Source organism: Vigna angularis, chromosome 5 (genome assembly GCF_016808095.1).
Source record: "Vigna angularis cultivar LongXiaoDou No.4 chromosome 5, ASM1680809v1, whole genome shotgun sequence".
In the NCBI taxonomy this organism is placed as follows: Eukaryota; Viridiplantae; Streptophyta; class Magnoliopsida; order Fabales; family Fabaceae; genus Vigna; species Vigna angularis.
The window spans coordinates 34,345,967-34,360,417 of NC_068974.1; the positions used below are offsets into that span (position 1 = coordinate 34,345,967).

At 34.8% G+C, this 14,451-nt stretch overlaps 1 protein-coding gene across 1 annotated transcript; it reads right to left on the reverse strand.

The window, feature by feature from the left end:
• Positions 1-2,063: 2,063 nt before the first annotated feature.
• LOC108340607 (zinc finger CCCH domain-containing protein 24) lies at positions 2,064-7,895 on the reverse strand. The gene is made up of 14 exons (XM_017578099.2): positions 7,244-7,895; positions 7,026-7,118; positions 6,647-6,940; positions 6,479-6,551; positions 6,108-6,240; positions 5,880-6,033; positions 5,675-5,755; positions 5,208-5,330; positions 4,751-4,924; positions 4,535-4,669; positions 4,203-4,298; positions 3,511-4,020; positions 2,647-2,690; positions 2,064-2,567 (listed from the first exon to the last, which is right to left on the reverse strand). Exons 1-14 carry the CDS (start codon positions 7,754-7,756, stop codon positions 2,321-2,323), a joined length of 2,670 nt encoding a protein of 889 aa, XP_017433588.1. The 5' UTR covers positions 7,757-7,895; the 3' UTR covers positions 2,064-2,320.
• Between the last annotated feature and the right edge of the window lie 6,556 nt (positions 7,896-14,451).

Sequence of the window (14,451 nt, forward strand, 5' to 3'; positions counted from 1 at the left end):
TTAATGCACTAGACGTGTGGTGTGGTGTTTTTATGGAAGCAGCCAGGTGACTCAGCAGTGCAATAATGACAGATTTGACAGTATAATCATGGTTTAAATTTCCGAGATCTCACAAATACATAGTCTAACTTACAGAAATATTTTATCATAATTTAATTAATTTGACAGTATAAAATAAAAAAAATAAAATATATAGTCAAACTTACATTATTATTTTATGGTAATTATAAATACTAAATAGGCACTAAAAGTTATAATTATTTAGAAAGGGGTGGTGTAAAAGTAGTGAGTGATTAGGTATGGTTTTATGAGAGTGACAGCACTAAACAGATGGAGTCAGAAATAGTTAATGTAAACATTTGCAGTGCAACGTGAAAACTAAACATCTCAGTTAACGTCAATTGATGTTATCAGCATTTGTCCAACACTTCAATAACCACTCTTTTTATCATCTTTAAATACATAAAATTAATGTTTCCCACTAATTCCACTTAGACTCACTGCTATGCGTTAAAATGGGTTTAAACTTATCAATTAACTTGTCTCATCACCAGATTGATCGGGATTGGACTGTAAAATATTCTTTTCTAAATGTAGGTCAAAATGGGTTTAACTTATATAATATATAAGTTAATTAACTTCGAGTGAACTTTAGATGAGTTGATCAGTAATTTATTTATGATCATCAATCTTTTATTACTTTTTTATAATTATTTATTATTTTTAATTATATATGTTAATAATTTAATTTTTTTAATTAGAATTTTATTTAATAATATTTAAATTATTTAAATATTTAATTAATTCATTTATCTAATTATATAAGTTAATATTTTAATTTTTGCATACTAATTTTGTAATAATATTTGTTGAAATAAGTAAACATTACGAATACACAGTTGAATAATCTACTTTATTTATATTATTATAAATATATAAAATTTGAGAGAATAAAATATATTTCAAGTAAGTTTATTTCTCTAACTTATGAATTTATATCAGGTTCACAAAAAAAAAATATTAAATTCATTTATTTTATAAATTTGATTCATTTTAACACTTTTTGTCTCTCGTTTTTAATAAATTATTATGGATAAACAAATTATTATGGATAAAGAAACATTAATACAGATTTTTTAATACTATATATATATGTCATTTTGATTGAGTTTAGAATATATCAATATAATAATGAATAAATAATAAATCTGTAAAAAAACACACAGAATTCTATGTCAAAAGATTTAAATAAAAAAACGTATGTCAAAATATTTTTTTCTCAATTATTATTCATATATATTCATTTTTCGTGTCTTCCTGGTTCCCATAAATGATAGGAAGAAAATATAAAACGATAGGGTGATAGGGTGAAGCAAATGCAATTCTAACTAAATCAGAACACGTAATTATGTATCACTTTATTCCTAACTCCTTCCTCTGTTAACTACCCATGCCCAACACAAACTTTATGGAATTATTAAACTATTCTTAGCTAGGTCACGTGTAAGCTAATATATTTTATAATACGTGAAAATACCTAAATTTTATAAGGTCAATTTCATTGTAGACTTGCAGTTTTAATTATCATAAATCATGCTTAACAAGTGCCACCAAAGATAGTCAGATGTAGTTAAGGCTTTTTCTTCACGCAGTCCCTTAATTTTCAAAACAACTATTTAAACCCCCCAAAATTTCTTTGTAAAAGTGATTTTTTGAATTACTTATTATAACAATATTCTAAAACAAATTTTTCAAAATTTTCGGGACATAATTTCTAGAATAAAGTTCTCAACAGGAATTTCAAAATAAATTTTTTCAAACAAATTTCAAAATAAATTTTCTAAAGCTCAAAACACATGCTTTTCAGAACTACAAAATAAAGTTTTTCTAAAGTCCAGTTCGTATTTATCAATGTAAAAGGAGAAATGGATAACTCAACGAGTTTCCTTAAAAACAACACCACCCTAGAGAATGAATTTTCAGCGTTTTTCTTTTTATGAAAAGAACTGCTTCCTATAATACTCAAGCGTAAACAAAGTGAATCCAAAATGAAAGCCAGAGAATTGGAGATCTTGGAGTGTTACCGTTCAGATAATTTCTGGTCACCAGGTGCCACAATAAAATTAAGAGAATGACCATAAGAAAAGGAAATAACGTAACAACTGAATATCCAAGGTCGTGCCTGAACATAATTCTGTTTGGAAATCAGAATAAGCACTAATTCCACAGCCAAAAAAAAAAGTACAAAAAAGAAATTTGTTAGGCTAGCATATAAAGTAAAAATTAAACGAGAGTTTGGTGTCTGGTCCACAACTATGGTCTACCTCTCAAGAAGCATAACCAACTCACAGTGTGGAGTATGGGGAAAAAGATCAACAGCCATAGCCTTTACGGGATGGAAGGCCTCTGAGATGGGCATAGACTTGGCCCTGTGCCGTGCTAGACCAGCACTGCTCATGTTTCTCCATCCTCTGTTGTCTTTATTACCTTTCTCAATTTTTGCGGGGGATGGCGTACAAAGCTCAATAGCATTTGCCACCAGACTTTCAGGATTGCAGGATATGTAACTGCATTTAACCGTGCAAAATTAGATAGAGTGCATAGAAAATAAAAATTAAAGAGTTATAATAGTTCTGAACAACTAACACAAGCCTCCGCAAGCGTGGATGAGTTCTCAAAGCTTTGATTACCTGTGATTTCATAATTCATAAATCAGAAATTTAAATTTAAGAGAGAAAAAATTTAAAAAAACTAATTAAAATTCAACAGCAAGAAGAACAACAGTTATTCTACTGTATTCTGCAATCACATGGAATAAGAAAAATATTGCAAATAAAAAGCCATGTTTGCCCAGTGGCATGCAAAGAAAGTTCCTATATAGTGATCATCAACAGAACTGTGGAACAGGACCACAAAACCAGATAGTGAATGACGGGTGGAATCACAATAATACATGGTCAAGTGTAAAGCAATTGTTAACCTGATTTATTTATTTATTTATTTATTGGTCCTGGAGAGGAAGGTCTTTTAGCACCAAATCGGTGGAATGGGAATGTGTATGACGCGGACATTCACAAAACCCTAATTTCAGCTGTGCTCAAATTGAACTTGACCTATGTGGATAAATTTATTTATGAACACTTAAAAAAAAGTAAGAAAAATAAAATTTTAGTTTCTCTAATAACTAATCTTAACTTATGCATAAACTAATTTTGTTTATGAAATAAGTTAATTTACTTTTTGTTTTTTATTTTCTTCTACAAATTCTTATGGAGAAACCTATTTAAACGGGACCTGATCTTGGAATCTTCTATCACTCCAACACCATAGAAAGTACTTCAATCAAAGACAAATGACATTTTCTCAACATACTTTTTCAAAATGGCATATATAGCTAAACAAGAGAACAAAACGAAAATTTCCAGGGAATTAATGCCATGTTTTGGACTCTAAATCATATTAGTTACAGTTGGAATCACTTGCATAAAGGACATGGTTCTCAGTTCTTACAGTTGGATGAAGTCCAGCACGTGGAGGATCAACAATGGCAACAACATTTTTGAACTGTTGCATGGAAGTGTTCCCATTTTCAGAAGAATTACCCTTCCGAATTTCACTTCCAACTTCTGCATTGTTATTTTCTGAACGAGGCGTCATATCACTGGTTTCAGGCCTTGAGCAGGTACTATCCCCAGGAATGTCATTGCCACCACCACAGACATTTGGATCGTCACTTTGTTCCTTAGGCACATTTCCATCATCCCTTAACTGAGATCCTGTCACGTTCTCTGTCTGTTCAGATATCCCGTCAACTTGTTCAGAAGTGCCACCGTTCTGAACTTCACTTCCAACTTCTGCATTGTTATTTTCTGCACAATCACATGTCATTTCTCCCTTTTCAGCCTCTGGGCAGGCACTATCCTCAGGAATCTCATTGCCATTTTTAGGGGTATTAGAATCATCCTGCTTCTTAGTCATATTGAGGTATTCCCTTAACAGAGATCCCATCACGTCCTCTGCCTGTTACCTCACATAAGAGAATTAAAAAATGTAATGTTACAAGTCAACAATTAAATTGAAAGAAAAATATTTCCACGAGATAAAATTCAGTTACAAACATGTGACATCAACTAAAATTCCGGTAATCCAGTTTCTGGTCAGCAGCCATTAAATAATTCAACCAGAATATAAAATTACGTTACCTTAGAACATATAAATCTAATGTTTTTTATGCCATTAATCTCAGCGTTCCTATGGGCATCAGACACTGCAGAAGCATTCATTTCAATTCCAATCACCTGAAGAAAACAAAACAAACATGGCTGAACCAACTTCTTAAAACTCGGGAATTTCAAAAAGAAACACTTCATTCATAGAGGAAATAAAGAACAGTCTGAAAAGTCCATTGAACCTCTGCAAAAGTAATCATGACACCATATATTATTATTTCCCAAACGGACACATTAAAGAGTCAACAGCCAAGATACAAGAATTGAAAACCAGAAAAAGAAGGAACATAAATGATGATTATTACCATACCAACTCGATGTGCTAATGTCAGGCCAATTGTTCCTGTCCCACAGCATACATCGAATAGTAGTGTATCAGGACCTAAGCATGCCCAATCTCCAGCAAGTGAGTACAACTTCTCAGCAGCAAGAGTGTTAACCTACAGCAGAAGTAGATTCAAAACTCAAATATAAAAGGGGAAAGAATGCCCTTGGAAATACATCAAAAAATGATTGTGAACCTGAAAAAATGCGGTTGGAGATATAGAGAACCGGAGATTGTTGATATAATCATGGATTCTTACATCCATGGCATTATTGTTTTCATTGATCTCAGGATCCCCACCTGCTTTAGGAAGTGGTAGCAAATGCAGTGGTGCATCAGCAGGTGCCACATTGGATATTCCTTGGTGATCCTAAATGTAAAATCAACTACCAAATCAAAAATTGTTTTTAGAAAATTAAATGAAATCATATTACTCTATTAAATTTGATAGTTTGTTATGTTAAGCAAAATGAAGTTTTTTTTTATACACGTGGCAATGTTACAGATACTTTTAAGGAACCTAACCTACTGATGCTGGGAGAGGGAGATGGATAATAACATAGCTACTAGCTAGCAAACAATGGAACAGAAACATCATTATCCTTCCAATCTACATTTACCAAGATATGCTCAAGTATAAGGGCTACTGATACCTGAACAAACAGAGCCGTGAGGGGTAATGTTGGACAATGCGAAGTAGCTCCAGCAACAAATGCGTGAGCAAGCCTCTTAAATTCAGAAGCTACTAATGCATCATCAAAGTTTGCAGTAGAAACCTATAATCAAGACCAAAGGCAAGGAGTTATAAACATCATTTAAAAACAAAGGAGTTATACATACAAATCATATGCTTCAAGTAATCAGCAACCTTGTCTCCCTCTATAAATCATACAAGTTTACAATGTTTGTATGATAATACCAGTACAGATTAATTTGGCTTGTCAGTCAATTCAATCTAAGTGCTCACAGATTACAGACAAAAAAACCATAAAATCCTTCACCTACCCCAAAGTATGTTACCAACACCATTTTTTCTGCTGTACATGTACTAAGAAAGTTTGGCTTGTCAGTCAATTCAATATAAGCTGTACGTTTACCATGAAAATTAAAAGAAAAATACCTGCACAATAAGCATGACCTCTGCAATGCCACCAAAAGTTTCAGCATGATCAGTATTCCCATTTGTTCTGCCTTCTCGGACCTACAAAAGAAATATGAGATAAGAATTGCTTCAAAAAGGGTCAGTCGTATATAATAAAATGAATATAATCAGGTAACACTGAAATGCGACCCTAAATTTTCAACACCAAGTCCAGCAAAATTACCGTCAATTGACGCCAAAATCCAGTATTTTTAAATCTGTTCCAAACTGGTAAATCACTATGCTGCAGAAATTCCTGAAACATTGTAGCATATTTGCAAGCAATTGTTGAAACATTTGGGCACTCGGTTGCTTCCTCGACTGCTGTTACACCTTCCCTGCAATAATGTTTTTAGTATACAACTAAAACTTACAAGCAATGCATTCTACAAACAGAGAAGATGCAGACTACCTGAAGTTTCCCAGCATGAAACCTACAGTCACATTGCCTTCCAGAGAATATCCAACAGAGAATTCACACTTGTTCCGGTATCCATTTACAATTGGAGATGCAATAATACCTTCTAGTTTGCACGGAAGACCACCTGCAGAAGTGTGAGAAAGAAGTGGTAAAAGTACTTCATATGCCATTAAAAATCTTATATGTTTCCAGGTAAAACAGCTCTCCAGATCTCGATAAGAGAACATACGGGGGTGCACTAAATCATGAAGACAACTGTACAAGTTATTTCCAAGACAACATCCAGTGCTAAAACTAAGAACTACAAATAAAATCATTCTTGGAGATTTGAAAGAGTTTGCAGATATAAAACAACACACTACCTATTTCCCTCGACTTGAGAATCCACTCAGGAAGAGAAACCCCATTTGGACAAGCTTTGCGAGCATTTCTTGTCTGCCAGGGAAAAATAAATCAATTTTCTTTATTTAACTAAGGAACGTGTAAATAGACGAAACTACAAAGGTAAATTGGAAACAATCATGACTAACAAGCTTTTTGAGAATCTGCATGAGAGAGGCTTTTTTCTGCTCCAACTGATCATCGTAGGTGATGTGAGCCAGGGGAGTCACTACATCACGCAAATTTCTTGTCTTAGACACAGAACCATCAACAGACAACTTGTCGTTATTTGTTTCAGCATCCAAAGCTCCACTCGAAGGATCGTCTCCTTCATCCAATTCTTGATTGGAAGCAACACTGGAGTTACTTTTCTTTTGAAATGACCGAGGAATGACATCAGCAACCTTTACCGTTTTGTTGCCAATTGTTTTTCCTTCTAAATCCTATTAAATTGGAAATTATAAACCATCAATTGCCAATTTCCAGTGAAAACACAAAATAAATGGATCATTAGTCATTAGAAAACACCTTTGATGAACTCTTCAATTGTTCTTCATCTTCAAAGGTAACAAAACCAATCATCATACCTTTCTTTTTCTTAGCATGCTTAAAAGCTATACCCTGCAAAAAAGCAGAAAAAAATAAGTATTAAATTGAAAATGTCAACTCAAGTGAATTGAATGTCAACTTAAGTGAACTGGAAATCAAAAACTCCAAAACAAAACCAAATAACCAAACAGGCTTGCCTGTTCGCTGAGAAAATTCCTCAAATCCTCGGAACTCCACTTACGCGGCAAATGCACCAAGCATTTGCTAAGCGCGTGATTGGAATCGTAATCGTCGCCGTCGACAACAGCCTCCGTCATCATCACGTCCTCCGAGACGGAGCACTTTTCGCCCGTCTCTGTCTTTAATGCCTTCTTCGCGCGCTCGGAGGTCGGGTCCCATGTGTTATCGGGGCGAGGGCGGAGTTCCTCCTCGCCGTGCGCATAGCGGCACGTGTCGCCGTGGTTGCATGAGTTGTTGTGGCTTCTGTAGTAGGAGCAGAGGCTGGTCTTCCACATGGGATGAAGCGATCGCTCCTCGCCGTCGTCGTCTTCCCTACTCCGTTTCCTCGTCGAAACGACGCCGTCGTTTTCGTGATTGAGTTGAGCGTCGTGTGGAAGCATTTGATTCGGTTCCAAAGTAGAATCATGACCGTTAGTTGAGTCTAGGGTTTTCGAGGGAGAGAGTTGGGTGTTGGCGACAGGTTCCGCCATTGCCCACTAACACACTACACTGTCTTCGCTGCGATAACTGCTTGTCTCCGATAGCAACTACCTGCGTTTTCGTAACGAGTATCTATTGAGCCGGTTTGTAGATTGGCCCAAATCCTCTGGCCCATCAACTTTCAACCGCAATCAGGATCTAGTAAATTTGAGTAATCATATTACACTACTGTGTCCGTTCGAGAAACGGTAAGTTTCAAAACAATTTAAAACGCAAAGTCCCATCATACATGCCAAATTAACAAAAGTGTAATTGTGAAAGCAAAATGTAAGAAGATAAATTACTAAGGATGAAATAAAAAAGAACTTCAACAAAAGAAAAAGGGGAAGGAGATAGAATTTGCATAAGAAATTGAAAAAAAAATTTATCAACAACACAATATCATTCTTACTTTTGTGATTTTTGTTGTAATTTTATAATTCAAACATGACAATTGTTTCTGTTATATAGTTGTATGTTGGTTAGATCTGTGTAAGAGTTCTTTATCTCTTGTTGCTACCAAATCAATAATCTAGAAGCATTTTACTGTATATAAGTTGTGTGCATACCTTTTTGTGATTATCTCTCTACATGTGGTATCAACAACAATGTTAAGGTTATGGAAAAATTTATGTAGTGTGTATCTACCAATAATGAAAGTGAAATTTTTTTCACAAACCTATAAATTATTTATGGAAAGAATTATAATCACCAAGGATGTAGATCATTCTTGGCTACCAAATATTGTTGGAGATTGTGATGAAGAATGTCCATGAAAAGGGTGAAGCTGTAAATAGAAAGAAAGATTGCAATACTCGTTATCTCTTGCATCAATGTGGACATAGTGAATTTTGAGAAAATTTCAAAAACAAAAACATGTGGAATAAACTACAAAAGGTGCATGGAGAAGCAAAGAAAATCAAGAAGGTGAAATTACAATCCTTAAGGAGGTAATATGAGCTACTGTTTATACTGGAATCAAAGAATATGACAAATTATTCTAACTAGTTGTAGCTATTGGTTAATTCAATAAGAGCATATGGAGAATCTGTAACAAACCAAAGTATGGTTGAAAAGATATTTGCACACTCTAACCAGAGTTTGACTACATTGTGGTAGCCATTGAAGAATCAAAAGATATAGAAAAGATGTTAGTAGAGAAGTTGCAAAGCTCGTTACAAATGCATGAGTTGAAGCTTCTGTCACGCAATGCCAAGAAAGTCAGTGAAGAACAAGCTTTGAAGGCTTAAGTTATGAGGAAATAAGGTTTTTCTCGACTCAAATGGAAGAAGAACAAGACAGATGGGCGATTTAACAAAGATTGCAATTCTTTGAATCAAGAATAAGGTTCTGGTGAGCACACAAAACATACAAGATCAACCAAAGGCAATTTTGGCAGAGGTAGATGGGGAAAGAAGAATCAAGATCATAAAGATTCAATACTACAATTGTGAGAAGTGGGGACAATATGTTGTTAATTATTGACATGACAAAGGAAACAAGAGAACACATTGTAGTTCTTTGAATCAAGAATAAGGTTCTGGTGAGCACACAAAACATATAAGATTAACCAAAAGCAATTTTGGAAGGGATAGAGGAGGAAATAAGAATCAAGATTGTAGAAAGATTCAATGCTATAATTGTGAGAAGTGGGGACAATATGTTGCTAATTGTTGGCATGACAAAGGTAAGCAGAGAAAAGAATATGTTGAAGTTGAGGCCAATATTACTTAAGATTATTCAAAAGAATAGCCTATAATGTTGATGGTTACAATTAGTGAAGATGAATTTGTAATTGGGAGCTGGTTTCTTGACACCAAATGCTCCAATCACATGACTAGCATAGAGATTGGATGTAAAATTTTGATACAAGCGAAACCAGTAAAGGCATATTCCATATTATAATGTGATTAAGGTTGAAGGAATTGTAAATATTGTAATCAAGAAGGATGGGAAAGAAATTATAGTTATTGAAAGTATGTTGTATGTGCTTAGAATGAAGTGCAACCTGCTAAGTGTTGGACAACTAGTAGAGAAGGAATTTCCAATCACAATGAAAGAAGATATGTTAAAGGTGTATGATTCAAGGAAAAAGTTTGTGTTGAAGTCACTATTGTCAAAGAATAGTACTTTTCAAACAAGATTGTATTATGCTAAAAATCAGTGTCTTACTGCAATATTCACAGATAAGATGAGTTGGTTATGGCATGGGAGGTTTGGCTATTTAAACTTCCATAGCTTGAGAAAGTTGGATGCTAATATTCTTGCACCATACAAGATGCGTGAGGAGTGCTTGTTGGGTAAAAAACCTAAGAATGCATTTAATTCACATATGCACATGATTGCTAAAGGTATGATACATGTTGTGTACTCGAATGCATGTAGACCATTTAAGCAACAATCGTTGGGGAAGAATGAATATTTTTTTTATGAGCATAGTCGTATGATTTGGGTTTATTTGATTATAGATAAATGTGATATATTTTCCTATTTTCAAGACATTCAAATTGATGGTTGAAAGGCAGAGTGGGAAGGTGTTGAAAATTCCCAGGATAGATAGAGGAGGAGAATACTTGTCCAACGATTTTAAGAATTACTACATTGAAAGTGTGATACAACATGAGGTAACAACACAATATACTCTCCATAACATAATTGCCTCGTTGATAGAAGAAATTGGACAATTCTTGACATGGCTAGGATTATGTTGAAACAAAATAAATTACCACATTCATTTTGGGGAGAAGCAATATCAACAATTGTATGTGTTGAATAAATGCCCTACCAAGAAGCTGGAAAATAAAGTTCTAGAAAAGGTGTAAGACTCGGGAAAAACTTAATGTAATAAGAGAATGATGTGATCTTGTTAAGTGTTTATTAATAAGAAAGAATATGTTTTTCATAAGTATTCTGTAGCTCATTTGGTGAGAGATCATTGTTGGGCTTGTGGTTATATATTCATACCATGTAAGGTGTATAAAATGTTTTATTTGTTTTAATTATGCCAATATTGATGAGTGGTACATATATGCCTATATGTTTGTGGTGTACGATATAATCAAATGAATATTGATAGCCTGATAGTTGAAATGGTTGTACGACACTAAAGGTGAAGAAGCTTGTGTTGTGCTTTTGGAACCACGCACAGGCTGTAACTTTTATTAGTTTAAAAAGGTAAGGGAAGCTGACCTATATCTTTTGTTCTATACATTTTGATATGATGATCATGAGTGGTGTTGCGGTTATATGGTTTTATGCTAATTGTGTATTTTGTTGTCCTTGGTATGTTCTTTATAATAGCTCTTTGTTGTTTGACTTAACGTAAATTAAGTTGTGAGACATAATAATATGAGCATTTGATTTTCTTAGTGTGAGATATGTTTTGACATTTTGTCTGGTAATGTTTTAGATGAATGCATGAGCAGTAGATCAAGTATGTGAGAGACATTTATAGTTTAGGATTTTGATCTCTCGGTGCAATGTGATGTTTGTGGTAACTAGTATAACTAAGTGATGATATTGCTTGCTGTTCTAGTATGAACTAATGGTTACATGATGTGTGGTAGCTTGTTTATGTTGGTTTTGATTGAAGGCCATGCTGATTTAATTGGTTTTTAATTGTAGGTCGTGTTGTATATATCAGATCATGTTGATTGATTGTTTTGGTTTTGAGTGGTACTCATTGTTTTTGGTGCAACCGTAATTTGGGGGGTAGGAATCTAAGTTTAATATTTGAAATTGATGTAGAAGGGAGTGTAGTGATTGATAATGCTTAGGTTAAAATTTGCAACCTTGGATATATATATATATATATAGGTTTAAACCCTCGGATGGTTCTCATATTTGTATGGGAATCTGGAGTGGGTCCTTATATTTGCAATTGTATCAATTGGGTCATAATATTTGTAAAATTGAGCCAATTTTTTCCTATCTGTTAAGTTGTCACAAACAACGTTAATTGGTGCTGACGTGGTACACGTTGATGTAAAATTGTTTTATTGTGTAGATTTTTTTTAAAATTAAGAGTTTTTGACGTGGCAAAATTTATTCGAACCAAGGAATTTGTTTCCAGATCTGGTCAGACTCCCTCCTCCACCCACTCCACTCGGCTCACTTTCTCATGGACCTCGTCGCCAGTCGTAGACCGTCGATCACAGAGCGCTCATGGTCGATCTAGACGGTGTTGGTGCTGAGTGATGGAGATGGTGGTTTTGTGATTCCCCATCTTTCTCGCATGTTTGGTTGAAGTAAGCGACGAAGGCGGTGGTGGAAGAGGGGGGAGGGAAGAATTTGAAGTGGGTTTAAGAGCTCCGTGGCTAAACCTATGTAAAATGGTTCTTCATCTTGTCGTTGTTGACGGTGTAGAAATCAGAGAGGATGAGGTTGCTGGAAATTCCTATGAGGATCAACATGTATAGCTTCTTGATAGGCATCTGATAATGGAAATTCAACATAAAATAACAATCAGAATAAGTACCAGTATCATCATGCAATCCATGTTCTTTGCGAGCTCTGCGAGCTTTGGTATTTTTGTTGGCGTTTTCATGGGATCAATATTTCTCCACTCTGATGTGCGAAATTGCTACGTTCTAGCATCGTAACAGTTGTTTCAGGAAAAATATTAACTATTCTTTAAAAAATATTTTCTTTCCCCAAGAAGCTGGCGATAGTAATTGATTTTTTAAAATAAATATGAATTAATTTCGTATTTTGCACCATATGTTGGATCATGGTTCTCGGATTTGAGAAAATCTCTAGCAAAGAACAGGAAAATTGTGCTCCAAGATAGATCTTTTATAAGCCAATCCGACCAACGTGAGTTACGTGTCCCATGATTGGGGTTCAAAGTTCTCGGATCATTAGAAACTTTTCCCCTGATTCATCCGTTTCTTTAACCGAACGAAGTCATTACATCATCTGTTTCTCTAACCCATATATCTAGCCTTAATTGCAGAAAAAAAAATACAAATATTAAAACATCCACATACCCAAGTTGTTGAAGATTGAAAACTAAATTCTCAGTTAGCACAAACAATTTGAATCAATTACTAGCTTCCACAAGAAAGAAAGAAATTTCACAAGGAGATTGTCAATCTTTATATTGCATTAAGCATCAAGACCCTTGCTCGTGTTAATGCTAGTGTTGGGATTTTCCTTTTCTAGCTTTTTACAACCTCTTTCTCTTTCTCTTTCTCTCAATTCACAAATCTTTACCAAACCTTCAATGAACCCTTACTCTCTCACATTTTCTCTCTACTTTTGAAGTGTTAGTTTCCATAACACTTCATTTAATGGCCAACACTCGTCGACGCCAATGAAGATCTCCGACGAGACCACCCGCGCCCTGCGCCCATTCCCGTCGACCATTGCAGTTCCCTCACAGGACTTCGATCTCCAGCTGCACCGTCGGCCATCCCACCGGAATCCCCAAACTTCAGCTCGCCTCAAGCGGCTCGCCGAAACTTCAGCTGGAAAACGGAGCAGGCCAGAAACCCCCTTGTCCAAGTGGAAGATCCACGGCGGCGGCGATCCGCTCGAGGAGCTCGACAGCGAAAAGGAACTTCTGTCTCTTCCAGCTTTTTACCAAACCAACAATGTTATACCAAAACCCTTTTCAGCCTAACCCATCTTCTCTCTCTTTTCTTTTTTATCTCTCTCTCCCTATACATACATCACTTTTTCCTTTTTGCTATTTGAGCTCCTTTTTACCCTTATGTAATGTAGTAAGGAGAGTGGAAGCAGAATACAAAGAAGTAATTTATGTAATCCAGATGTTCTTCCTTCGCGCAAGTACCAGTGGAGATGTGTGCTGCAGTGGCGGCTCTCCACTTGTTTGTTACTTCCTTGACACCACTCTCTTAACTCAAAGCAAACAAAATCCCTAAATTTTAACATAAACCAATTAAATTTTTGTTATGTCATAATCTCTTAATTTAAATAAAAATTCCATGTAATCAAACAATACACATCAACATATTAAGTGTGCACCACATCAGCATCAACTAACGCCGTCTGTGACAACTTAACGGATAACGCAAAATTGCCTCAATTTTACAAATATTATGACCCAATTGACATAGTTGCAAATATGAGGACCCACCTGAGATTCCCATACAAATATGAGGATCATCCGAGGGTTTAAACCATATATATATATATATATATATATATATATATATATATATATATATATATATATATATATATATATATATATATATATATATACATACATACACCATAAGAACTCTTCGAGGTTAGTAAAGATTGGTGTGGTGGTGTGGACTTGCAAATTCGTGTTTCAGGTAGTGATAATTAGAGTCGGTGAGGTTAGTGCAGGGTTTGTTAACTGTTTTCAAAATATAAAGTCAAGTTGGGTAAATCATAACTAATATATGTTTAATAGTGAAGGGTAAATTATACAAAGGTTGGTTTAAGGTGTACCTTATCTTTGGTTAAGCAGAGGCTAGGTTAGGATAGTTTATGCAATAAATAATTGTCGCAGTAAACTTTAGGGAGTGGCTTTGAGTTTAAGTGGTTATTTTGTTTCCAAATATTATGGTTATGATACCTGATGTGAACATATGTGTTTGATGTATGCTTTGTTTTTGTTTCTGTGATCAAATTGTGTTGTTCCATGCTTAAATGCTTTATTTTTGTATTGTCTTGTTGAAGTCGGGTTGTCCGAGCTGCGTGTTTTGAGGTC

Coding starts and splice junctions, on each gene's coding strand:
- LOC108340607 (XM_017578099.2), bottom strand. CDS start 7,756: ATGGCGGAACCTGTCGCCAACACCCAACTCTCTCCCTCGAAAACCCTA. Junction 6,034..6,107: donor TTCATGCTGGGAAACTTCAG/GTAGTCTGCATC, acceptor ACATTATTGCAG/GGAAGGTGTAACAGCAGTCG. Junction 2,691..3,510: donor GTGCTGGACTTCATCCAACT/GTAAGAACTGAG, acceptor ATGAAATCACAG/GTAATCAAAGCTTTGAGAAC.